The sequence below is a fragment of the Sipha flava genome, unplaced genomic scaffold (genome assembly GCF_003268045.1).
Source record: "Sipha flava isolate LNK unplaced genomic scaffold, YSA_version1 217_pilon_pilon, whole genome shotgun sequence".
NCBI lineage: Eukaryota > Metazoa > Arthropoda > Insecta > Hemiptera > Aphididae > Sipha > Sipha flava.
The window spans coordinates 517,649-541,818 of NW_020272843.1; the positions used below are offsets into that span (position 1 = coordinate 517,649).

The following is a 24,170-nucleotide window of genomic DNA, read 5'->3' on the forward strand; positions in this document are numbered from 1 at the left end:
ATTTTTTCCATGACATTTTTAATTGTTATTATTAATTTTAATGATAACAAAAGTTAATTAATATTATTTAATAATACCATCTAAACCTATATAGTATTTAATATAGTATTTTATAATACTTAATATTTATGGATTCTTAGTTTGAACTTTAAGATTATAATAACTATAACACTATGAGCCTAAAGAAATGCAAAGGAAAGTCCGTAACAAATACACAGAAGGAAACACTCGTCGAGTTCATGGAGAATAATATGGATTTAAAAAGAGGTAAATTTACTCCAGCTTTACCCACAAAAAGGCTCAAAATGTATGGGAACAAATAACTCAGTTACTGAATATGGCTGGTGCTAACAAGACCGCTGATAAATGGAGAAAAGTAATTATTATTAATAAATAATGACTAATAAGTAATATTAATTATTAACACCAATTAATTAACTCATCATTAATTTTTGTTTTACATGTTTTTAATTTAATTACATTTTTTATTTAACCCTAAAATAGATTTACCAATTGATTTACCAATACCCCTTACGGTTAACATATACATGTTCGGGATAAATAATGTCCTCCGACTTTGGAGGTACTATTGCTATGTGAGTCCCATCAATAACTTCTATCACACCAGGTATACCAAATTTTTTATTAAATCTAGTAATGAAAGTATATAAATGTAATATTTTCTAAGATGTTCTAATAACAGAATACTTATGCAAAACGGACGTCATTGAGTTCTTTAAGGGAACTTGGAAAATGAATATATTTATTTATTATTTCTGGACAATTAAAAGCATTTATTATCTCAGTAATACATCTGCTAAAAAAGGTTGACTTACAGCAGAACCTCTATTTTCCTCTATATCTTGATGATAACTTCCACTGGCAAAAAAATTTTAGAGCAGTTAATAACTTAAAGAATAACAGTACAAAAAAATATTATATAATATAATATAATTACAATAATCTTATATTTGTACAACATTGTTATTTATTACAAACCTTTCTTTGTATACTTAATCCAGCATTTGTCACAGAACTAACCATAAATTAAGTCAGAATGTCTAATAATTCTCGAACTAGCATCTTATTCAACCGATAAGTTCCAATAAATTGTCTATCACCAAGTTCTAAAACATGAAAATGTACATGATTGTATAGAAAAGTTTTCTATTTCAAATACTTAGGCATTGAAATTAATTTTCCAATAGTTAAAAAAAACATAACTATCTATTTACATCAAAATTAACAAAAACTGAAAAATTAAATCCATATTTCTTTTTATGAAAATCACAAATTACATACTTATGTTCATATATCTTGAAATTAGTAGGTCCAATAGTCAATAGTAGTTAATGTTTATAAGCGGTGCAACTATATTAATATTCATATATTTGTGTTAAAAAACATGATTATTACCAACGAATGGATCTTCTTCTAGTAAAATACGCCTTGGTATATTTTCTATATTCATAATATTAAATATGTCCATATTTGCGATGTTATTTAGCATATAATATTCCAATTCATGGTCAAACGCCATGGTTGTAAATTATAAATTTCACCAATTATAAGTTTAAACAAAATATAATAATAATGAGTTACGATTGTCGTAGTGTTTTCGACATGATTCACTATCGTTACGAATTATCGAATATTACTGTCAAACTAGCTGTCGAAAACGTTTGAGAATAATAATTTTTGCGGAAATCCTAAACGACGATATTTACGATCGATTATTGATCGAAAGTAGTTTTCGATACCTTTGAGAATAGACCCGCAAGGCCGGACCTAAATCATTCAAAAAAATATTGATTCAGACCGAACCGATCCTTCACGTATTTTTATACAATAAGACCGGACCATGGTGCGGTCCTTTATACTCTGTCCTTTTATATACTGTCCAGTTAGGACAGTGTATAAAATGCCCAAATTGTATACTTTGCCCGTAACATATATATATATACATATATTTTTACTGTAAATCTGAATTTTTCTCGTACTGCGTTACACGGAACGGACATTGCTGATGAAGATATCTGTCTAACTGCATTATCTCGGCCACGGTGGCGAAATAAAAACGACCGTTGTGCTTGCGAAGACGTTCCCGGGGAAACTCTTGGGAAATCATTGCACGACTGACGCGAACTTTACGTTGCTTAACAACGGGATTGGTTACTGCCGGTTAATGGGATTTCTCTTGCAAAGATTTACCTGAGTCGTTGAAAGCGCTCGCACACGCACACACTTGACCTATAGCAAAGGTGTATATAATAATACGATGTGCTAACAATTCGCGAAGTAATCACTTTCTTGGGCTCACCTGCAAAGGAATATACCTATGCTTTTGTTCGTCGTTTTAGAAATACAATTTATTTTATATGCTACATGTATTTCATAGGTACACGCGTTGTGTTGTATTATATTCTTTCGGGTAACCGATTAACAACGTTTGTTTACGATAATGTTAGGTTTGAAATGAGAATCAAGCAAGAAAAATATTTTAACCAAAACAGCCAACAGCTATGCGTATTACGCGGTTGTTCATGCTTTAGGTAATCAGGTAAATCAACGCCGATCGAGTGCTAAAATATGATATTATATTTTATTATTATAAATTGAGTATCTACTAGTGATGAGTACAACTGACTGACGAGTGACGATTACGTACTACAAATAATCTACTAATAATTATTTTTTTATCCTACCTATTAATTTATAATTATTTACACCTATATAATAAATAAACTATACAATAATTACAATATTTATTATATATTATTTATTATATGATTAATATATTTAGGTATTAGTATTTATATAAATTTTTATTCAATAAAAAATTCTTCAATTCTCTTTAAAAAATTATATAAAAAAAAATTGCTGATTTTATAAAAAAAGGTCTTTCAGAAATTTACCGCCGACTCAACAGCTAATGACAACTGAAACACTCTAGGGGAATGCCCCCCCCCCCCCTCGGAACGGACCAAAATCAAATGATTACTTATATAGTAGATTATCAGTTATGATAACTGAAAATATATTATATTAATAAATGAATAACTTAATTTACCTTATGGTTACAAGGAGCCTTTCTTCAACAGAAATTGGTTTTTGAAAATTTGTTGAACCATGACTACAATCAGATGATATTTTTTCTAAGATGTAGTCGAATGTGTCTATAGACATCCTAGCAGTGCTCGACTCTTAGGAGCACGCAGGGGGACGGCGTACTCCTTCTAATTTTTAGAAATTTGAGCGTCCCCCCCCCTATAGTATATTATGATGTTATAATTATAACGATTAACAAGTTTTGGAGACTCAATTTTTTTTAAGCAAATAGAATCCCCTTCTTTAATTTTGCCAAGTCGAGCACTGCATCCTAGTAAATGTTAAAAATAAACCAGCATTGCCACGTAATTTTCCATATAGACAATGGAATTCGCCGAACATAAAGCGTTCTTTATATATCTGTTGTATAGGCAAACGTTTTTTTTTATATTTTAAAACTAGATACTTAAGGTACGTACTTTCAGATAAATTTAATAACGAAACCATTTCTGATTTTGAGAGTGACATTATAATAAATTATAATTTACTACGAGTAAAACTTACAAGAGTAATGTACTCTTAAATCGCCTGTGATGGACTGACGAAAAATTGTTATTAAATCGTATACATCGCAATATCGCATTGACGGACGCCACGTAGTATTATCGGATTATCGCATTAACGAATAAACGCATCGCATTGACGGATGCTACCACGGCGTAATATAGTTAACCATAGCGAAAATTTTATTGATTCACTAATACAAGCACACACTCAACGGATAGAAAGTTTATTGAGACCATTATGCTTAAAAGTAATTAAAAATATGTGTGGTACAAGTCCTGATCTCCTTCCAAGGTAAAATTATTATAAGTTATGTGAAATAAATTTAACGTAATATGTATAGTACAATGATACATATTATTGTAGATATCTCATGGAAACATGGTGACGTGGCATAAATAAATCAGATATATTTAATGCATTTTTGAGAGATATGGCGGAAGTTTTTGTATAATATATTACATTATATTTATTTATACTCATTGACAACAATTTTTTTGGCAAACTAATTATTAATTATTAATTTTATTTTATTACTACTACAATAATTATACTTTAATATTATGATATAATTTTTAATTTATTTATTTGCGCTAGAACGCATACTATATTCATAAATCGCCGGTAGACCGCATACTATACTCGTAAATTCACCGTTTATACATTTTTCTTAGGTTTGTTCCTTGTTTAATTATTATCAACTTTAAAAAGTTTGGTAGTTCATAGTGAACATAGTAAAGAATAATCTAAAATTGAAGCACAAAAAAAAAAGTTTATTTTCTTAATTTTAATTACCTAGGTACCTACATTAAATTATTAATATATTGTACATTAAAAAAATTCAAAACTATTTTTTAAATAGGTAGAAAAAATGAAAAAATAAATTAATACAAAAGTTATTTACATTTCACAAAATTAAACTAAGAAACAATTAAATTGTTCAATTAAATGGTATAAACATGTTACCTGTGATTTCTAAGTAGGTACTTATTGTGAATAGAATTAGAATTTCTGGTAAATTATCGTTTCCAAAAAGATTGAATTTTTATAATCTAACGTCCAATATGAATAAACAAATTTACAAAAAAGTCGATTGAAAATGAAATTTCATTTTTACATCGACATAGATATCATAAAAATTATTCAACGTTCAACGCTCAACTTTAACAAGACAACGATTAATCGGTTTCCATTATGTGACAATTTGATTTTGAACGGCAACGGTTTTAAATAGTAATTGATTATTAAAAATCCTACTTCGCTCCAAATCGAATTAAAATTCACCGATGGATCAGGAAAAAAGGGGATTGGGATACGATAGCTGCGAAACCCTTTATCAATATCCTCATCTATTTTTAATGGTTCTGTTAAAAAATACAAATATTTCTCTGCTTCGTGTAAATCTAAGAAAATGTGATAATCATTGGTAAGTGAAATTATTCATTTTTATAATTAAGGATGTGTTTGTAGACAGTGTAGGTACACCATAGATAAATATACATAATATAAGTATACACAAAGGAGTCTTATAATGTATTAACCAGGGCCGGCTCAAGGTATAGGCGAGCTAGGCACTAGGGGGTAGTGATATTCCGTTTTTTGTGAAATTCGATGTTCCTTAGTGCTAAAAATATGCCCAGTAAGCTCCTGATCTCTAAACTTTTTATATTAAAATCGGTCAATATCTTCAAGTCACGAATTGGAAAAAAAAACGTTTTAATATGCGGGAGGGGAGTTTGTAACTTTTGCGAAACAATGCTCCGCATCGTTTTTTTCGTCACCTGAATGATTTTATTATGGCTAAATGGCTTTCTGTAAACACCCATCAGCAGTCAGTATGGGCATGACTTCACTAGACAGGAAAGCACACCCGGTAATGTTTTTAAACATCCGCGACACGCTGCCCGACGCCCGTGCCACGATCCGGCAGGTCAGGAACGTGTGAAAACCTGCACGATACACCGCACCACGTCTCAGCCGAGCAGTGTAGCTGTCAACACGTGTACTGTGTAAAACACTTCTGTGATATCATGATGTCTTTCAACCTGCGATCTTTGGATACTGAATGTCCGATCTTTGGGACACCAAAACCGTTTTCGATAGTAATGATACCTACCTATGGGGATATGATGAAACATTTTTTATTTATCTCTAATGAGATGAAAAAAACATGTAAGTAAAGCCCTCCAATGAAGGTGATCCGCGGAAAAATTATTAAAAACATAGTTGAAGTATGGGCTAAAGTTTCGATTCCTACAGTGTCCGTTTAACATGTTGAATCAATATTTTCTACGTTTTACTAAAAGTATAAAAATACTAAGAAAAGTTTCAAATCTAAAGCCCATGCAACTGAGGATATCACCAAGGATAAAAGTAAAATAGCATTACTTGAAATGGGGCATAAGTTATTTGATATCGCTGCATGTAAGTGCTCTGAACCGAAATTTTGCAAGTGTCCAACTTTCAAGAAGATTCCGTATCTTGAATTAAAATTTATGGAAGATCAACAAACAGTTCGTAAAATAGGAATCGGAGGAGTTGATCGAAAAGAAACAAAAAAAAAAAAATGAGAGAAAAAGAGGAGCGTATAATTAAACGGATGGCATGGTCAAAAAGTCTACAAACTATTCAAAATATTCAAGATGAATCTACATCAATTTTTGCTCCTGAATCGGAATCAGGTCAAGATTCGGATAGTAAAACGGACAAATGGCTTCTACAAAAACGCTCATTATCATTGGATTCGAGTTACTATAGTTGCATAAAACTTAAAAACTCATCTGTAGCAGCCGATCGATTTGGAGTGTCCAACGGCGCAGCAACAGCAATTATATCTGGAGCTCTGTAGGATTATAAACTGGTCATTGATAGTGATAAAAAAACCAAACTGGAATCCAGTTTGCTTGCTGATAAAAGTAAACTTAATAGACAGAGATCAAAGATAAGAACTGAAAAATGGGAAGAAGCGTCAATGGCTCTTCAGACCAACACTGCAACAGCAATATATTTTAATGGAAAAAAAATGAGACTAAAACCGGAGATAAGAGTCGCACAATTAACAAAATTGAAGAGCACATATCTGTGTTATCCCAACCAAATGACGAATATCTAACGCATTTAACGCCGGCAGACGTTTTGATTCCTAGTCCGTCCGTCTGATCTTCTATGTATATTTATGGATGTTCTTGTGAGGAAAAGTAGTGCTACAGATTACCAAACTTCTTAAAGTCGTAAATGTTATTATTCTCTGACCAAAGATTTCTGCATTTGCTTAAACAAAAATAAAAACATGTTATACATAAAATATTCATAAAATGTTCTTTAGGAATATTATTTAATCATATATTATTCAATTATAATTCATCAAATTATTTCCATATTTATGATAATGATTTATTAAATAATAAAAAACAATAATTTATTTAATTATTTAAAATATTATGATAAAAATAAATAACAATTCATACATGATTTTCAATACTATAATAATAAAAATAGTTTGCAGTATACAATTATAACTAATGGCAATACGAGACTACTTTCAATGAAATTTGATCCGTGTTGAATAATACTAAAAACTAATTTTTATGAAAAAATAGGCTGACATATTGAACGTATTTTGAGCAAGAATTTAATTAAACAAACAAAAACTAGCATATCAACATAAAAAAAAATATTACAAAATAGATGTGTTAGTATAATGTTTAAAAGAAAAAGGTATACATATTTAGATTCTAAAAATAATTAGAATTAATAAAATTAAGTTATTAATTTAAATTTAATTCATTTTTAAATTTATTTACAAAGATAGTATCAAGTTGAAAAATGTAACTTAAAAGCATTTATATAACTTTTAGAAAACAAATTAATTACACATAGAAATGATTCAGTATAAATAATAAACAATGTTCTGTACAAAATAAAATGTTTGAAAAAGAAAACATATTCTTCAATATAAGATAAAACTTTTTTTGTCCATTCTATTCAAATATCATATAAATATTTTAATCACTCTTTGATAATATATTTTGATTGATTCATCATAATTCCAGTATTAAAATAATATCCTATCGGCAATGGTATATTAACCATATAAATTCAGTAACTTACTTCATAATTTATACTAAATTATTTTATTATTTTACAATGGTGCAAAAAAAAATATATTTTTTTTTCATATATTTCTATTTCTATATTTGAAAAATTAAATTAAAAAAATTATTAAAATATGAATACATATTAATACACTGTGACTAGATTTAAAAAAAATTCAATGCTTTTTAAATATACAATTTATTAACACGTACAAGATACATTGATTTGAAAATTTTATATTGAATATACCAGCGTTTTCCAATTCATGGGCCACTACAAAATTGTCTAAATAGAATTGCTCTTTAAATGTAAATAAGTATAACAGAATATAATTTCTAAATATCAGAAAATTTAGTTGTCAAGATATCGCCTCAATAACAAGAAAAACAGAAAAATAAAGGATTAAAAAAAGACAAAAGAATTTCTACAGAAAAAATGTACAGTAATAAAATTACCAATTAAAAAAATTGTTTGAAAGATTATTCTAATCATCAGTTTTTGTAAAACAAAAAATTATCTGTCAAGATGAATATAACTATTAAAATTATTTTTCATAGAAAATTAGAATTCTCAGAAAATCATTAAAATTCAGACTGTATCATTAAAACTATTAGAAAATATATTTATATGGCTTTACTTAATTATAAGCAAATATCTTCACATTAGTTGATTAGGATTTAATTATACCTATATATTTTTAATATATTTGGACTTTATCAAATTTTTCCAAATTATCATAAAAGTAACATTGAAAGTTTAATTCTATTATTATTTTAAGTAAAAAAAAAAAAAATAAATGACTAACTATTCCAGGAATTAATTTAAATACATATTCAAACTATCTTAATGAAAATTATATAATTTAATAAGTATAAAAAGATATCAGTTAAATAAGATTATTAAACAGATTTAGTTCTCAATGAAGTTAAACAATTTTAATTTATTAAAAAAATTGTTAAAATGGATCCAAAAACATACTTCAATTCATTTTTATTTTAGGTATCATAATTTAAATAAAAATATTTTCAATTAAACAATCATACTTTTTGCCATATTTTTTAAAATACCAATGTGATACATTAAAGTTATAATTAATTGAACCGATAAATATAATAAATTATTAAGTAAATCAAAAAATAGCATTTGGTAAGATACTTTTTAAAAATCAATTTACAATTTAAAACAGCATAACAAATATTTTTTAACATAAAGACTGTTAAAAAATTCAAACATATCTAATACAATCTAAAAATATCATTAAAATACTTGATATTAATCAAGTATTAGTTGATAATATAAAGTCAATTTATCACTTCAGTCTGTTAAATATTAACTTACACCTTTAAAATTATAGACCTTGATATTAAGTAATATAGAAAGATACATTTTTTGTAAGCACTGATGGCTTAGCAAATATATAATCATTTGCTAAACGATCTTGTCTAGTTACTTTTGCTGTAACTATGTATCCTTTTTCTTCTAAGTATGCTCTTACTCCATCATCACCTTCTTTAACATGAAAAAATTCCACTGATAAAGTCTGAAAATATATTTAATAAAAATGAATAATAATTTATTACAATAATCATTACTAAATAGAATTAACTGGCAATGAACATATTAAGTTTGTTAGATTTGTTTTTTTTAGACATAAAAAGACATAGAGGATCAAAATAAACAAATGTTATCAACATAATACCACAGATTATATGAATAATAATAATAATAATATTCAAAATATTATCAACAAAAGAAAATTATTTAAAAAAATAATAACTTAAAATACAGAAATCCCATTTTTTATTATTCCTCAGTTATTACTCGACCATTTCTAGTCCATCATTATACCATAATCTATTAATAAGACACATATAACAACTAAACTTACTTTAATATCAATTTTGTCAAATGGAATAGTTTTTATTACATTTAATTCGGATCCTTCGACATCTAAGCTGAAATAATCGATTACAGTTACATTTAACGCTAGGAGATATGTATAGAGTGGAAAACATTGAACATTTACAACAGGAGATGTTTTTTTTTCAATATCATTTGATATAACTTCGTCTTCAACAACTTCATCATTTGCTATACGACCCATATTACTTCGTTGAAGAAATGATACCTTAAAATTAAAAATCAAAATTAATTTTTTCTATACTGAAAAATATAATAATACCGCCTTAAATTCAAATAATAAACTTACTATTTCAGGATAAGGATTAACACTAAGACAAGATGGTGATAAATAAGCTCTTCGTCCTTTTTTTAACATTTTAATGAAATTTAAAGGATCAGCTTCAATAAGTAGCCCTGTCCAACCATAATACCGTTCAAAATATAATGTATTAGATCTAGTTTCACCATCCAAAGCTCCACATTCAATAAAAAACCCTCCTTTCTAAAATTAAAATAAATTAATGATTACATTTAAAAAAAAATTCTAAGTAGTTCATTACTGTATAATCAATAATTTTTGCTATTTCCATAGCTTGTCCCATTGATGGATCAATTAATGACCTGTCTGATAGATTATAACGTATTCTTCTACCTTTGCTTTCTTCAGCAGGTTTAACGAGAAAATGATCTCGTAATTTTCGTATAAGATTAGGGTCATCCATAGATACTTTTGGACCATTCAAACCACTATCTATAACAAAAAATGTATTATGTATATTATATATTTATCATATCTAGTACTAAAAATAATAAGTAGTTAAAATACTAAAAACATTATTTTATATCTGGTTTTTACAAACATTCATGTATAATTCATGAATTATAACTAAAACTCAGATAAAATTAAAATATAACTAGAAAATTCGCAATAGATAATTTATTTATATAATAAAAAGTACATGTGCAATCAAATCAATATATAAACACATTTTAACAAATCAATAAATGAGTATAATATTGAAAATTGAAAGACATATCGAAATGAAAGAATGTTTATTAAACTAACTGGTAAGAGCCAATGAGAATGCAGTATTTGGAAAAAATTGAGAGTAAAGTTGATTGTGCACACATAACTTTTTTCAAACTCAACGAATTTAAGCAGTTAATAGCTCAAAAAAAAGAGCTTGATTCACCGAGTGTTCTGAGAGTCAAACAATCAAGAGCCATTCATTAAAAGAGGAGCTATGAGAATTTAAATTGCTTGAATTAATGTGTCTCATAAAAAATGTACAGGGAAGAATCGCGTTTGAGTATAACTTGAATAAGGTGGGAGTTGAGTAAATTTCAATGATTGATAACATGATATGTAACCTAATCAGTGTCTAAATACCTTTCGTTTAAAAAAAAAAAAAAATGGAAGAAATCATCCGGTAATAACGGCCAGACGGACTTTAGTTTTCATACATTTTTTTAATGTATAAGTTACGCTTGAGTCAAAATATTTAATTATGAATTTTAAATGTATATTTATGACTAGGACTGGGATTTCGTTGCACTGTGCATTTTTTCTGAAGCTTTCTGTACAATGCTTGTTGTTACAAATATGTTTTAGATATTTTTAAATTAGAATAAGAAATTTTATTTTGCATTTTTTGAAATTTTTTGATTTTAAGGTCATTTTTTGAAATTTTTAGGGTATTTTAAGGGTTTTTAAGTCATTTTTGGTGTGTTTTAATTTAAAATTGTAGATTATAGATTTTTTCTACCGATGGATTAGTGTTGTTGTGTGAGGTATGCAATGTAAAAGTTGCTGTTGAAAAACATTTTACCATACAACAACATATATCAAAAAACAAACATGTTAATGGAGTACAACTAAGAGAACAAATTGAAGAACAAGAAAAAAATATATATATTTACAATAACTTATTGGGGAACAACATGAGGCACGCTCTCGTGATTTACTGTAACAATAAAGAAAAATTTTTAATTTATTAATATATGAAGTAAAATAAAATACTTATGTACATGCAATGTAATTTTTTTAAATTTTAAAGGCATTTTCTAATGCATTTTTTGAGTTTTTTAAGTCATTTTTGCATTTTTTTAAGATCATTTTTTGTTATTATTAAGGACATTAAAATCCCAGCCCTATTTATGACTCTACAGTAAAATTAAAAAGAGTAATTTTAGTAATATTTATTTTTAACAGAAGATAATATAGATTCAATACTACCAAGAGTTTCAGAATGGTAGTTTGATCATGATAATTTATTTGCTTCTTTGTATATATTTTGCAGATTACTTTGTTTAGAATGCATATATTGGCAAATTTGAATGGCATATTTTAAATAATTTTTTCATGAAAAAATATATTTATTTACAAAATGTAATTTATATTGTAATTTTTCTGGAACACATTCACTTTAAAAAATCAAAAATATGGACAGTTCTTTTAACTATTTTAATATATTATTTTTTAAATTCCATTTTTTAAATTATATAATTTCCAACAAATCCAACATTTCTGGTCTTTACTGTCTAATAAAATCTACTTTTTAATTTTATCACACATTATTTCTGATATTTCTTTCCACTTTATCCATCCATACTTTTTTTTCCTACTTTTTCTTTACATTCTTCTCAAAATCACCATTTCTTTATACCGATCCTAAGAACTTAACTCCAATTAACAATTAACAATACTCCGAGTAGTAATTTGTATTTTACTTCAACTAATGCTCAATAATTTTACTTAGAGAACTATTTTCTCTATATTTTAGCTCTTCATTTATTTTTACAAGGACTTCTTTCACAAACAATAATTTCATTCCATGAATAATTATTTTATAAATTGATTATTAACTAAAGTCTCAAATTTACTAATAAACAATAAATAAACTGTACGTAAAATAAGATAGAAAGAAAATAATATTAGCTACAGACCAACAAGGAATACACAATAGACACTTATTGGTTCTTTACCCTCTAATTATTAAGTCATGTAAAAAATTCTAATATTACAAGAATTAACATGTAAGTATCTAAGTTCTATATAAATCACAAATGTATAGTCATAAAAATATAGTAGGTATCTATATAATTAATGAATGATTAAATTCCTTACCTTTGGAGTAGTTATAAAAGGTATTGAACATTTCTGGAAGAAAAAGATAAAATAATATTTAAGTGAAACCAATGTAGCCAACGAAAAATGTATGGACTTACCATCGTAGCTTTTTAAATCATTTTCCTTGTTGTATTTCGACGTTAAAACATTGATTAAGCAGACAACTAAAAACGCTAGTATGAAATACAGGCACAGCTTCTTCGACAAACGTTTCATTATTCAGAGGATTGAAGTCAATTCCGTTTTCAGAGTACTTCACCCAATTTTAATCTTTTTTCTATAACTTCACCTGAGCCCTTTAATCACTCGAATTCGGAAAAACACATTAAACGAGTTACTACTGACAACAATGACATCACTGTTGTTCACATATGAACAGAATCATCCCGTCAGTTATCGTACACAGACGTATAGAGGAAAGGCTTACTGCTACAAAAATAATCGAATGCCCGTTAACGAGTGGGTTTCATCACACGGTTCACAGCGCAACGTGAAACAACATGACACCGCTCGTGGTAAATTTCAATACATTTAAACGACGAAGATAAGTAAGAGAAATATTACCAGTAAAAGAACAAGGCGCAATAGTCTCGTATAGTGTACCAAGTGTTAATTAAGTAATAACAAAATAAATATTAATGTCAATTGAAATAAAAATATTATTAAATTTTTTTGAACAATGTTAATTATTAGAGAAATGTGATAACTAATATGTGCCTTCCGTTCGCGTTATCTATGAGGAACGTTTAAATACAGGAATGCACCGCTGATTATGCGCATGCGCCATTATTATCTATGTTGAAAAACCCCTGTAGAAGGGGCTAATTAGAATAATAAATATAACTGATATAATTAGATAATTAATTAGATAATTATATATAATTAGAATAACAAATAATAATTCTAATCAGAATACTTTCACGGTTCCTTAGCCGGTCGTAAGAGGCGACTAAATGGGTTAAATATGTCAAATTGACAGCCGGTGTAAAATTTTGTCAAATAGTGGAGTCCGAAACAAAACTTAGACGGTTTGTCCCATCTTAGATTTGCGCGGGGACTACAAGTGAGAGAAAGTATCATAGAGGTGAATGAGGACTAGATGATAAAACCGGAGTTGCCCGATTGCGGCCCGAATCCAGGTAGTCGTATTTTATCCCAAACACAAGTATCCCGATTGCGTCCAGACAAACATTGGTTCACAAAATGTTTAATATTTATTTTAAAAGTATGATTATAAGATTGCAGTAACAAATAGTAAAATAGTAAAATAATAAATTTTTTACAATATAAAAAGATATGAAATACAATTATGTCAGTAAATAGTCAATAAATAGTCGAATATTAAAATAATAAATTGTCTACAATAAAAAAATAGTTAATAGTTGTTGTATACATATATGGAAATTACCACGCCGAATATTGGTTATCGTGTGAATCGTGATTATGATAGTTGATTACGATGTCAAAATACGTATCGGACGCAATTGGGATATTTATTTGGTTTTGATAACCAATCGGGATAGGTGAAAAGGTAAAAAGGTTACTTTGGGCCGCAATTGGGTGACGCCCGATAAAACAAGACATAAATAGGGGCTTCTGGGCCACCCTTACCCTCAGTCCACCTGCAGTACTCAACACCCTCAGCCACCGCCATCACACCTATAGACCACCCTCAACCTCAGCAATAACCTATACCTCTGACGGCGAACAGCCTCAACCGCTACCGCCCAATCATTTACGTAACCTATCTTTATTATACCACCTCCATATTACTAAGTAAATATAAAAAAACGGTTAATGAAAACAAATTGAAATTTTTCTAGCGTTATGAATGATAAAAAAGAAATAATTTATGGTTAATAAAGAATTTTATTAAAGTTGATGAAGAAAAAAAAAAGAAAAAAAATTAAAATAAGAATTTTATAATACTTCTGAGTATATGATGTTTTTTGTTATATTTCCTGTTGAAATAAAAACATAAGATGATTCGGGTCCCCAGTTCGAGAAAATACCACGTATATATGCCCATGTGAAAAGCACTCTGTACGAAGATCTACGCCAACGTACTTGAATGTTTGACCTTGCGCTTTGTTTATGGTAATGGCAAAAGAAACTTTAACCGGGAATTGAAGCCGTTTGAAAGAAAACGGCAATTCAGAGGGAATCATGGGAATTCTTGGAATAAATGCAATTTCTCCTTTCGCTGGCCCTGTAAGAATTACAGCTTCTATATTATTATTTCGCAACGATTTTATTTGAAATCTTGTACCGTTACATAAGTTCGGTGGTTGAAGATTACGTAATAATGTAATTGGATCACCAATTTTTAATTTTAGCTTATGCGGAGGTTATTATGAGGTAGATTATTCTACAAATTCTTGTAATCGGTTATTATCGTAAGAACGCAAAATTGAGAATTCAAAAGGATCAGATGCATTTTCATTTCGAACAGGTGAGTTCATTCCCAATTCAGTTAAATATTTTTCAGACAGACAAACAACTTTATCTTCTATTTCAATCAATCCTCTATTAAATATTTCATCAGAAAAAGTAAATTGCAAGTCATTTAATCGAGTGCGCTCTGTATGAAGAATATCTTCACAAAAATCATTTCTGAACTGTTCCCACAAAGATTGAGGTTCAGATGGTTGGCAGAAAACTATGATTATTGCGAATAATTCTCTTAATTTTGAAGAACTTTCTGAAAGAGTTGCATCCGCTAGAGCATTATTCCATTGCTCGTCATTTTCTAAAAGCCCAAGAGCAAAACAGGTAGCTTTAAAAGTCGCGTGAATGACTCCATCAAAGGCCTTCAAGCTTTCAAATGAAGTAGGACCTTGTACATAATTTAGTAACAATATTAAATGGAAGCACTCACTTTGATTTGGGTGAATCGTGTAAATTCTACCAATGGTAGTGTCCATTTTTATTCCTGGCCAACCTGGAACATCTTTTCCCCGTCTTATCTTTAACCAGCCTTTGCTATCATCCCAGGTATAATAAGAAGGAACTTCATGAAAGAACAGTGTTTTCGCAAAATCATCATGTGAACACAGTTCAAAAAATGCAGTTAGTGTCGTTTTTCTTGGATTTTCAATAACTTGATGAAGATTATTAGCATTAAAGAAAACACGCTGTCCATTTTCTAGATGAACAGCCAAGTGCTGAACTGTCGGATCTCTATCATGGATTTCAAAATTGAAAATTCTCCAGAACGCTTTAGAAGTACATATGTATCGACCATTCAAATAATTTATAATCTCATCGTTTCCATGATTAACAGAAAAAGTAGCTCTATCTGAGCACTGGACAATACGGTACAACCCAGCGGTTGTTAACCACGATTTCTGTTTGACCACGAACTTTTAATATTGCAGTATAACCTCCATCATTTGGTGATCTCCGTCGGTAAGTCGGATAACCATCATCTCCAGTTTGAGTATGCTTGACCAATTTGTGAGGGTATTTCTTAGTACATTTTCCATTATTCATACATGGCGATCTAATATTTACTCGCCGAATGGGCCATGAATCATATTCTTGCATACTATTTCATAAAGTATAGGATCTCTGTCTTTGTTTGGTATCTTGGCAGAAATAATTTTATCAATATCATCTGGCTGAATTTTCGTTTGTAACCACAAAAGAATGTGGCAGTGTGGCAAACCTCGTTTTTGCCATTCAACAGTGTACCATAAACATAACAATTTACATCTCCGAAAATATATTTATTTTTTAATACATGCATAAACTTTTTTAGTTTGAGATGAAAAACTCTAGAGATTATATCGTGTCTATCCAATGATTTTTGGTCCTGAAATAATTCATTTTTTATTTCCGGCCATTCCGGGTTGCATGTGAAAGTAATAAATAAATCTGGACGGCCAAATTTACGAACATAAGTCATGACATCCTGATTTTTTTCATACATGTAACGTGGGGAGCCAGTATAAGAGGAGGGAAGAATTACTTGTTGCCCCACGTTATTAGCATTAATATTTGCATCATTGTTAACAGCATCTCGGAGGTGAACATAATCATCCGCACGTAGTTATTTTTGATGGTTACGAATAAAGTGTAGTCTTTCAGAAATCATTTTTGCCATTATATCTACGGCGAATTGGCTGAATAATGTTTTGTAATAATGTAGATGATTTAGACTTGTTTCTCTAACCATAAACCTATAAGAATAAAATTGCATGCAGGAGACAGTTTTTGTTCGATTTTGGTTATTTTTCTGTAAAATATTAATGTGATAACCGTCTTCGCCTCTAGTATACATCAATAGACATTGCAGTGCATCATAAGATCTATTCAATTCGGAAACTCGACTCAAGTGTCCACTCCGACCGTGCAGAACTATATCTCTGGGACCTTTATCTTCATTAACTAATAATACAGCTACTTCATCGATGGTAGGTGCATTATATTGACCTCTGTGTTCATCTTGAGGAACTCTGTCAGCATGAATAATTAACTTAAAGTTTTGCCACTCATCAAAAGACCTCGACTCCAGATTAGATCTGAAGCTGTGTATGAGGTGATTATTTTCACGCAAAACTGTTTGCAATGATTCAATGAGACCTCTTTTTAAATTTGGAATTATATTTGTTCGAATAGATATTTGATCCGATTCTGACATAAAATACATTTGTAAAAATTTAGCATTATTTCCAATTTCGGGTAATAAACTACCTATTAAATGATGCACTTGACCCTGAATTTTAAAAAAGGGCATGAAGTTCCCTTCAGCTATTTCGTTTGCTCCAAATTATGTAATTTGAAACAGAGTATTATACCGTCTAGAATTATCAAAGAAATGTTTTGATAGATGGTGAGAATTATCAATTAAACTTTTAATTAGGTCTGGAAGATCCTCAAATTGGTGTAAAACAACTTTACCGTCAGCGCAGCAAAGTCTATGGGTTTCATCTTTCCATTTTTTTTGCATGGCACTTAGGACATAATATAGTCATTCGTCCAATTTGAAGCGCTTTAATATTTAAATAATCAATCTCGTATTGATATACGCACAATATAGGTACAATTGTTTTTAATTTTTTATGAACTTTTATGAACTTTTTTACTGACAAAAGTGGTACTAAAACCTTCAGCAGAGTGTCGGGTTTCAGCCAAAAAAAATTTCAGCCAAATCGGTTTAGTAGTTTTCTCGATTAGCGCGGTCTAAGAATAACCCTTACAATTTTATAATAGTATAGATAGATAGATAGATTTCATCCGTCTGATTGAAATTTGCAAAGCGCATTCTATCAATCGCGCCAACTGTCAAACGATTGACAGTTAAGTCAAATATTATGTCAAAAGATTACATTAGAAAAGTTTACAAGCTCTAGAATATCTTTTTTAACAAACATCAATAAGAATGTTTCTAATTTTGATTGACCCAAACAGTTTAAAATATATTTAAGTGTAAAAAATGTTTTTTTACATCTAACTGACCTCTGAAGTCGATTGTCTGGGAACCATGAACATCCAACATCAAAATTAGACATAGGTAGTTTGGTCTATTCTATGACATCTAGAGGTTAAATCGTAGAACCTTTAGGATTTTTAGTCTGTATTTCTGTACATTAGAAAAGAGAATAAACACCTTAGAAACATGCCAATACATGATTGTTATCATAATATGTATTTTTTAACCTTATCAGTAAAACGAATGCTACCAATTCGTTGAACTAATTATTAAATTCTTTGAATATTTTGTTCAAATTTTAAATGAAATAGAAATGGAAGCATGTCATGTAGTTATTTGTACGATTTTTTTATTTTATGTAATAATTTCGACGAAATGTTTTGTAGAAAACTTAGAGATTGTTAATATTAAAGGCATATCAATAGAAAGTAAGTTCTATTTTGTAACAGATTTTTAAATTAATTTAGTTTACTATTATCTGTAATGTATTCTGTATAATGTAAAACCAAAATCGAACATTTTTACAAATATTTCCTGATTAGCAAGTATATGCTTATGTTAATTTTTCCCTTGATACATTTATTATAATTTTGAAATAATATATTTTAAATCATTCTGTTCCATGAACTATTTGCTAAATGTTGATGCATATGTTGTTTATTTATTTAAACTTTTTAATATTTTAGTATTACCATTAAATATTGTTTTAATATTACTATAAATCTGTAGAAACAAAAATAATCTATCAATACATTTTTATTAAAACTGACATGACATTTGATCAAAACGTTATATATCTATATTACTAATACAAGAATAAAATATGTATATAGTTACTCATTTCATTGGGGTTTAGATGCAAAGTTTTATGCACCTGGAAAACGTTTTACATGTTTAGATGGTTCACTTACCATTCCGTATTCATATATTAATGATGATTATTGTGATTGTTTTGATGCAAGTGACGAACCAAGTACTTCAGCATGTCCTAATGGTACATTTTACTGTACAAATAAAGGAAGTCTACCTTTTATTATACCATCATCACGTGTAAATGATGGGATATGTGGTATACAGTTTATCATTAATTATATTAAGACATCTATTAATTATGATTAATTTAATACTATTTTTTAGATTGTTGTGATGGTTCAGATGAATGGACTAATAATGTACAAAAAGGGAGGTGTTACAGTTCTTGTGAAGAATTGAATCATGCAACTAAAATAGAAGCTAATAGAGTAGACAATTTATATGCAATTGGGTTTAAAATAAGAGCAAAACTAGTTACTAAAGGCATATATCTTCTAAAACAAAAAAAAGTAAGTGTTTAATTTTTGCATATGTTTATATTCTACATGTGTATTGTAACAATTAGAAAATAAGTTCTCCCAAAAAAGAGTAAATTATATCTTTTCACTTGTCAAATAATATGTTTTTATTTGAAAATTATATACAATACAATTATAATTATTCAAACTGCCTTCTAAGAATAGACTTGAGTGTGCTACTACTGCAGTTTTAAGTATGAAATTTATAACAAAAAATCAACAACAAATAATTTAGTTTGTTGGATAGGTATTATAGTTTTTGAAAACTTATACATCATAAATAATATAAATCAGTGGCGCAACCAGGATTGGTTTTCTGGTGGGGGGTTGTGAATTTAGAAAAAAATCAGCATTTTCTGCAGATTTTTGGTAGGGATAAGGAAGTAAGATTAAATTAGGTTTATGAGCAAAATATTTAAATTACAAATTAAACTGTTTAACTTCTATTTCATATTGTGATACCACAAAAAAAAGTATTATACAATCGACTATTGAGAAATCGTAATAGCAAAGTCATTGATGTTTTAAAGTTGAACAGAACGTTGAATTTTTGAACGTTCCATATTGTCATGTTATTATTTTTATCAATTATAATATTCATATTTCATATCAATCAGCCATTTCGCGTCTTCAAGGTAAACCATTTTTTTTATACGTAGAATTTGTAAAAACCTCAGAAAAATTTTGGGAGGTCACAACCCCTAAACCCCACCACTAGTTGCACCACTGATATAAATAATTATGAAAACCAAAATGATGAACACAATGTTTATGTAAGATCATAATAAGATATCTTGTATATTAAATAAAAAATGTACTGCATAATTCTTCTTTATGGTGTTTTAAAAGTTTCAACTTCCACTGTCAAAAATGGATTATATAAACTTATAACTAAATAAGGAGTAAGATCCTTTATACTTTAATATTAATAATATATATAATATATTTAAAATTTCAAAACTGACTTAATAAAATTATATATAGGTAAATAAAAGTAACAATATTGTGTTTTGTTATTAAGAATAAAATGTTTCAACTTCTTGCTTTAAAAAGAAATGCTCAATATATCAGAAGTAATACAATGAAAAATAAAGAAAAAGCTGAAGCAAAAAAAAAAAAAGCTATTGAAGAGGAAAAATTAAGACAACAAAATGAAGCATTTAAAATATTTAGTGAAATAGACTCTAACAAAAACAATAAGTACAATAAAATTTTATCTTAAGTTTTTAGAGGATCAAATATGTTATTTTATTTAGTTAAGTTTTAAAAATACTTTATATAGAATTGAAGTGGACAAATTAATTGCTTACAATATTGTTGATCAAAATCAAGATGATTTCGTCTCACAAAATGAAAGTAACGTAAGTCAAACTAAAGTCTTAAAATCTTTTTAAAAATTGAACTTAACTAAATATGTCTATAACACTGTTGATAATATTTGTATAGAATTTTATGGAGGGTAAAAAAATTTTTGATCTAAATGATTTTATGTCAAATGGTTGGAAGTGTTTAAAACTATTAAGGTATAAAACACCTAAAGAGATAAAACATCATCCATCTATACTTGAAGTCAAAAAAGATAATCTAATTCAAGATAATAAATATCATATCAATAATGAAACGGAAGAATATAATGTTGAAACTGTCAATGTTAAAGAACTATTATTTACTGAAAAAACCAAAATCATAATTCATGGTAATTTATTATTAATTTTAATAGTTATATGAAACATATAATCAAAAGTATACTGTGTGTATAATTTATTTAAGTCATGTTATAGAGTGTAGTTAAAAATTTATTGTCGAGCATTAATGTAAAGTATGCCTATAAAATTATATTTGAGGGAAGATTAAAAGATTTTAATTTTAAAAGTGATTTTAGATAGACTTATAAAACCACTAATCAGCAGTGGCTTATTGATTTATATGATATTGGATCCGCCCCTGGTTGGGCCCCAATTTTAAGAATATATCTCAGAGCCCTCGGCGATTTCCGGGTATCTGAGTGGGCCAGACCAACACTGCTTATAACATATGTTTTTGTTAAAAAATTATAGATAATTATTCAATATGTACTATAGTTTATAGTTTTAATCTTGTTTCAACCGTAAAGATGGTGTCAATTTAGGGATATTTCAAAAAAAAAATGCTCAAACTAAGTTAGACTTTTATTAAAATTTCTCTAAGTACAATTAATTAATTCAACAAACGGTCTGGCGTGGAGGTGCTTGCTAAACAAGTATAAAAACACATCTAAATAGTGGTCTGTTCGGACTACCTTATATACCCCGTTCTTATGGGATAATTGACCCGGATATAGTTAATATTCTATATCCCCTTTGGACAGTATCAACTATCTAATTTTATAACACCTTACATAGCATGTTTTTTATGTTGTCTTGGCTTTTTGCAACAACCACTTAGTTTTATGTGTCTTCTCTGTAAATCTGGATATTCATAAAGATATATATATATTATATTACATGCTGTATTATATGATGCTCCCATGCAATGACCTACATTGTATATATCTGTAAGAGTCGTAACCTACGTATGTATGTCCGTAACAATCTATTAATTAGAGTAGCTACTGACAATATTTGACAATACGCAATCATACTTATTTTATCACACTAAGAAAACCACATCCGCACAAATTAACAGTACATATGTAATACACATTTTAATAATTTCATTTGAAAGGTATGCTAAAAAGTAGGCAGTCCAAAAAAAAATTTCAGCAGGCCGATATAGATTATACCAGAATTTAAATTAAAATAAAGTAATTAAAACAAAAAAATACTTACTGCTGATCAGGGCCGTGTTAAGGGGGGGTCAAAGGAGACAATTGCCCCCGGGCGCCGTAGTTTTTTAAATGTAAGGGGGCGCCCTTATCTGCACTTAATATGCTACCTGTGCCCAGTGGCCCCGTAAAAAAAATTTTGCCCCGGGGCGCTGAAATGTTTGACACGACTCTGCTGACTAAATCACTAAATATTAATGTGTACTGTATACTAGATAAATTATGTTATTTTTGATTTGATGGTTTGATTATTATTAGTTATCCTAATTTTATCAATCATAATATCATAGAGCACATTATTACATGGTACAATAATGCCACAGAGTATACTCTGTGCATAATGCTAATATTGAATCTATTTATGAAATTAATGTCGGTTATCTTTGTTTACCATGGAGAATACCTAACAGTGCTGTAGCTTGCTGCTGTCGACCAGCTGTTTGTGGTTGGGGGGATGACTGGTTGAAGAAAACAGGCTACAGAAATCTTTATCACTTTCGTAACCAGAATAAAATATATGTGGAAAAATATATAAGATTATAATTGATTATTGATTATTACATATTAGGTAATAATATGTAATAGAAAAATTGAAATCAGGATCACAGGATTCCATTTGTTGATACGGCGCAGAAAAATTGGATTCAGGCCAAAATACAGTGTTTGGAAATTTTAGGTATGCACTGGCATACCCTGCATACCTCAAATGACGCTCCTGATTTTAATTCTTACATGTAAACTTGATTATTATAATACATCAGTGGCGTATACATAACTTTTGTATTGGAGGGTTCATGTACAAACAAATCGTTTTTATCATTATATAATATATTGTTATATTATTTACATTATATTTATTATATCATTATTTTTTTTTACGTTTCTAACGCCCTCACACTGAGAACATTATTTTATAACATTTAAAAAAAGACCTAGAGGGGATTTGACCACCAAATCCCCCCTTGTATACGTCACTGTAATACATATATTACTAATCAGTGCATTTATTGTTTTCATAATGTAAATATAATTATTTCTAATTTGTTTCTAGAGTCAAAAGAAGCTCACAAACTCTTTGAAGAAGCTGACAGAAAACTTAAGGATATTCAGAGAAAAATATCTGATCTTCAAAAATCATTAATTAACAATTATGGTTTGGAAAATGAATTTGCTGCTTTATATGAGCAATGCTATGAACTTACTAATCAAGAATATACATACAAATTATGTTTATTTGAAAAAGTAATGGAAATAATTAATTACATTTTTAAATTAGTAATATTAAAGTATACTGTATTCTTATTAGGTAACCCAAAGGTCTGTAAAAGGAGGTTCTGAAGTGAACCTAGGTGTTTGGAAGGATTGGGTCAATTTTTCCAATAATGACCCAAAATATCATACTATGTTATATGATAAAGGACAATACTGTTTAAATCATTATCAAAGGTTTACTTTTGTAAGTATTTTCATACTTTTAATGTATGAATAAAAATGAAATGAAGTTTTAAAGAAATTATACTATTTTACAACTTATTAGTTACATGAATATACATTGATTATAAAAAATATATAAACTATATTATAATTATTTTAATAACATAATCTAATTATAACAGGTGCACTTGAGTTGTGGTTTAAAACCTAAACTTATTTCAGTAACCGAGCCTAATCACTGCGAATACTCAATGGAATTTGAATTACCTTCAGTATGTGTAAGGCAAGATGCTAAATACTCCAATGAATTTAAACGAGAAGAATTATAACCAGTTATTTTTATATTCTACATTTTTAGTATTAATACTATAATAATTTATTGTAATTTTTAATTGTTATTACAATGAAAAATTAACATTTTCTAAAATG

The 24,170-nt window shown here is 28.4% G+C and overlaps 3 protein-coding genes and 1 pseudogene across 5 annotated transcripts; 1 reads left to right on the plus strand and 3 right to left on the minus strand.

Annotated features, from left to right (window-relative positions):
- Window positions 1–518: 518 nt before the first annotated feature.
- On the minus strand, window positions 519–1,540 carry LOC112682970 (annotated as a pseudogene).
- A 7,372-nt stretch (window positions 1,541–8,912) lies between these two features.
- On the minus strand, window positions 8,913–13,448 carry LOC112683046. 2 transcript variants are annotated; one of them, XM_025553897.1, is made up of 7 exons: window positions 12,838–13,448; window positions 12,737–12,769; window positions 10,170–10,360; window positions 9,917–10,111; window positions 9,734–9,835; window positions 9,596–9,662; window positions 9,185–9,247 (listed from the first exon to the last, which is right to left on the minus strand). In XM_025553897.1, exons 1-6 carry the CDS (start codon window positions 12,953–12,955, stop codon window positions 9,612–9,614), a joined length of 690 nt encoding a protein of 229 aa, XP_025409682.1. In that variant the 5' UTR covers window positions 12,956–13,448; the 3' UTR covers window positions 9,185–9,247; window positions 9,596–9,611. The 2 variants fall into 2 exon arrangements, with proteins under 2 accessions (XP_025409681.1, XP_025409682.1); XM_025553896.1 differs by having other exon boundaries at window positions 8,913–9,247; window positions 9,596–9,835.
- A 1,566-nt stretch (window positions 13,449–15,014) lies between these two features.
- LOC112683047 lies at window positions 15,015–15,704 on the minus strand. Its single transcript, XM_025553898.1, has 2 exons — window positions 15,618–15,704; window positions 15,015–15,488 (listed from the first exon to the last, which is right to left on the minus strand). The coding sequence occupies exons 1-2, from the start codon at window positions 15,661–15,663 to the stop codon at window positions 15,103–15,105; spliced, it is 432 nt and encodes a 143-aa protein (XP_025409683.1). The 5' UTR covers window positions 15,664–15,704; the 3' UTR covers window positions 15,015–15,102.
- Window positions 15,705–18,406: 2,702 nt separating this feature from the next.
- LOC112683048 (glucosidase 2 subunit beta-like) lies at window positions 18,407–24,138 on the plus strand. Of its 2 annotated transcripts, none has more exons than XM_025553900.1 (9): window positions 18,407–18,601; window positions 19,072–19,242; window positions 19,311–19,495; window positions 20,526–20,704; window positions 20,787–20,865; window positions 20,951–21,200; window positions 23,359–23,549; window positions 23,614–23,763; window positions 23,924–24,138. In XM_025553900.1, the coding sequence occupies exons 1-9, from the start codon at window positions 18,487–18,489 to the stop codon at window positions 24,068–24,070; spliced, it is 1,467 nt and encodes a 488-aa protein (XP_025409685.1). In that variant the 5' UTR covers window positions 18,407–18,486; the 3' UTR covers window positions 24,071–24,138. The 2 variants fall into 2 exon arrangements, with proteins under 2 accessions (XP_025409685.1, XP_025409684.1); XM_025553899.1 differs by having other exon boundaries at window positions 18,408–18,601; window positions 19,030–19,242.
- The last annotated feature ends 32 nt before the right edge of the window (window positions 24,139–24,170 follow it).

Excerpts from the sequence above, each read along its gene's own strand:
- LOC112683047 (XM_025553898.1), bottom strand. The coding sequence starts at position 15,663 with ATGGACACTACCATTGGTAGAATTTACACGATTCACCCAAATCAAA. Across the intron at positions 15,489-15,617 it reads CACGATTCACCCAAATCAAA|AAAATGACGAGCAATGGAAT; the intron begins GTGAGTGCTTCC and ends TTGGGCTTTTAG.
- LOC112683048 (XM_025553899.1), top strand. The coding sequence starts at position 18,487 with ATGGAAGCATGTCATGTAGTTATTTGTACGATTTTTTTATTTTATGTA. Across the intron at positions 18,602-19,029 it reads TAAAGGCATATCAATAGAAA|ATGCAAAGTTTTATGCACCT; the intron begins GTAAGTTCTATT and ends ATTGGGGTTTAG. Across the intron at positions 19,496-20,525 it reads ATCTTCTAAAACAAAAAAAA|AATAAAATGTTTCAACTTCT; the intron begins GTAAGTGTTTAA and ends TTTGTTATTAAG.
- LOC112683046 (XM_025553896.1), bottom strand. The coding sequence starts at position 12,955 with ATGAAACGTTTGTCGAAGAAGCTGTGCCTGTATTTCATACTAGCGTTT. Across the intron at positions 12,770-12,837 it reads TGATTTAAAAAGCTACGATG|AAATGTTCAATACCTTTTAT; the intron begins GTAAGTCCATAC and ends TTTTTCTTCCAG. Across the intron at positions 10,361-12,736 it reads CTTTTATAACTACTCCAAAG|ATAGTGGTTTGAATGGTCCA; the intron begins GTAAGGAATTTA and ends TTTTTGTTATAG.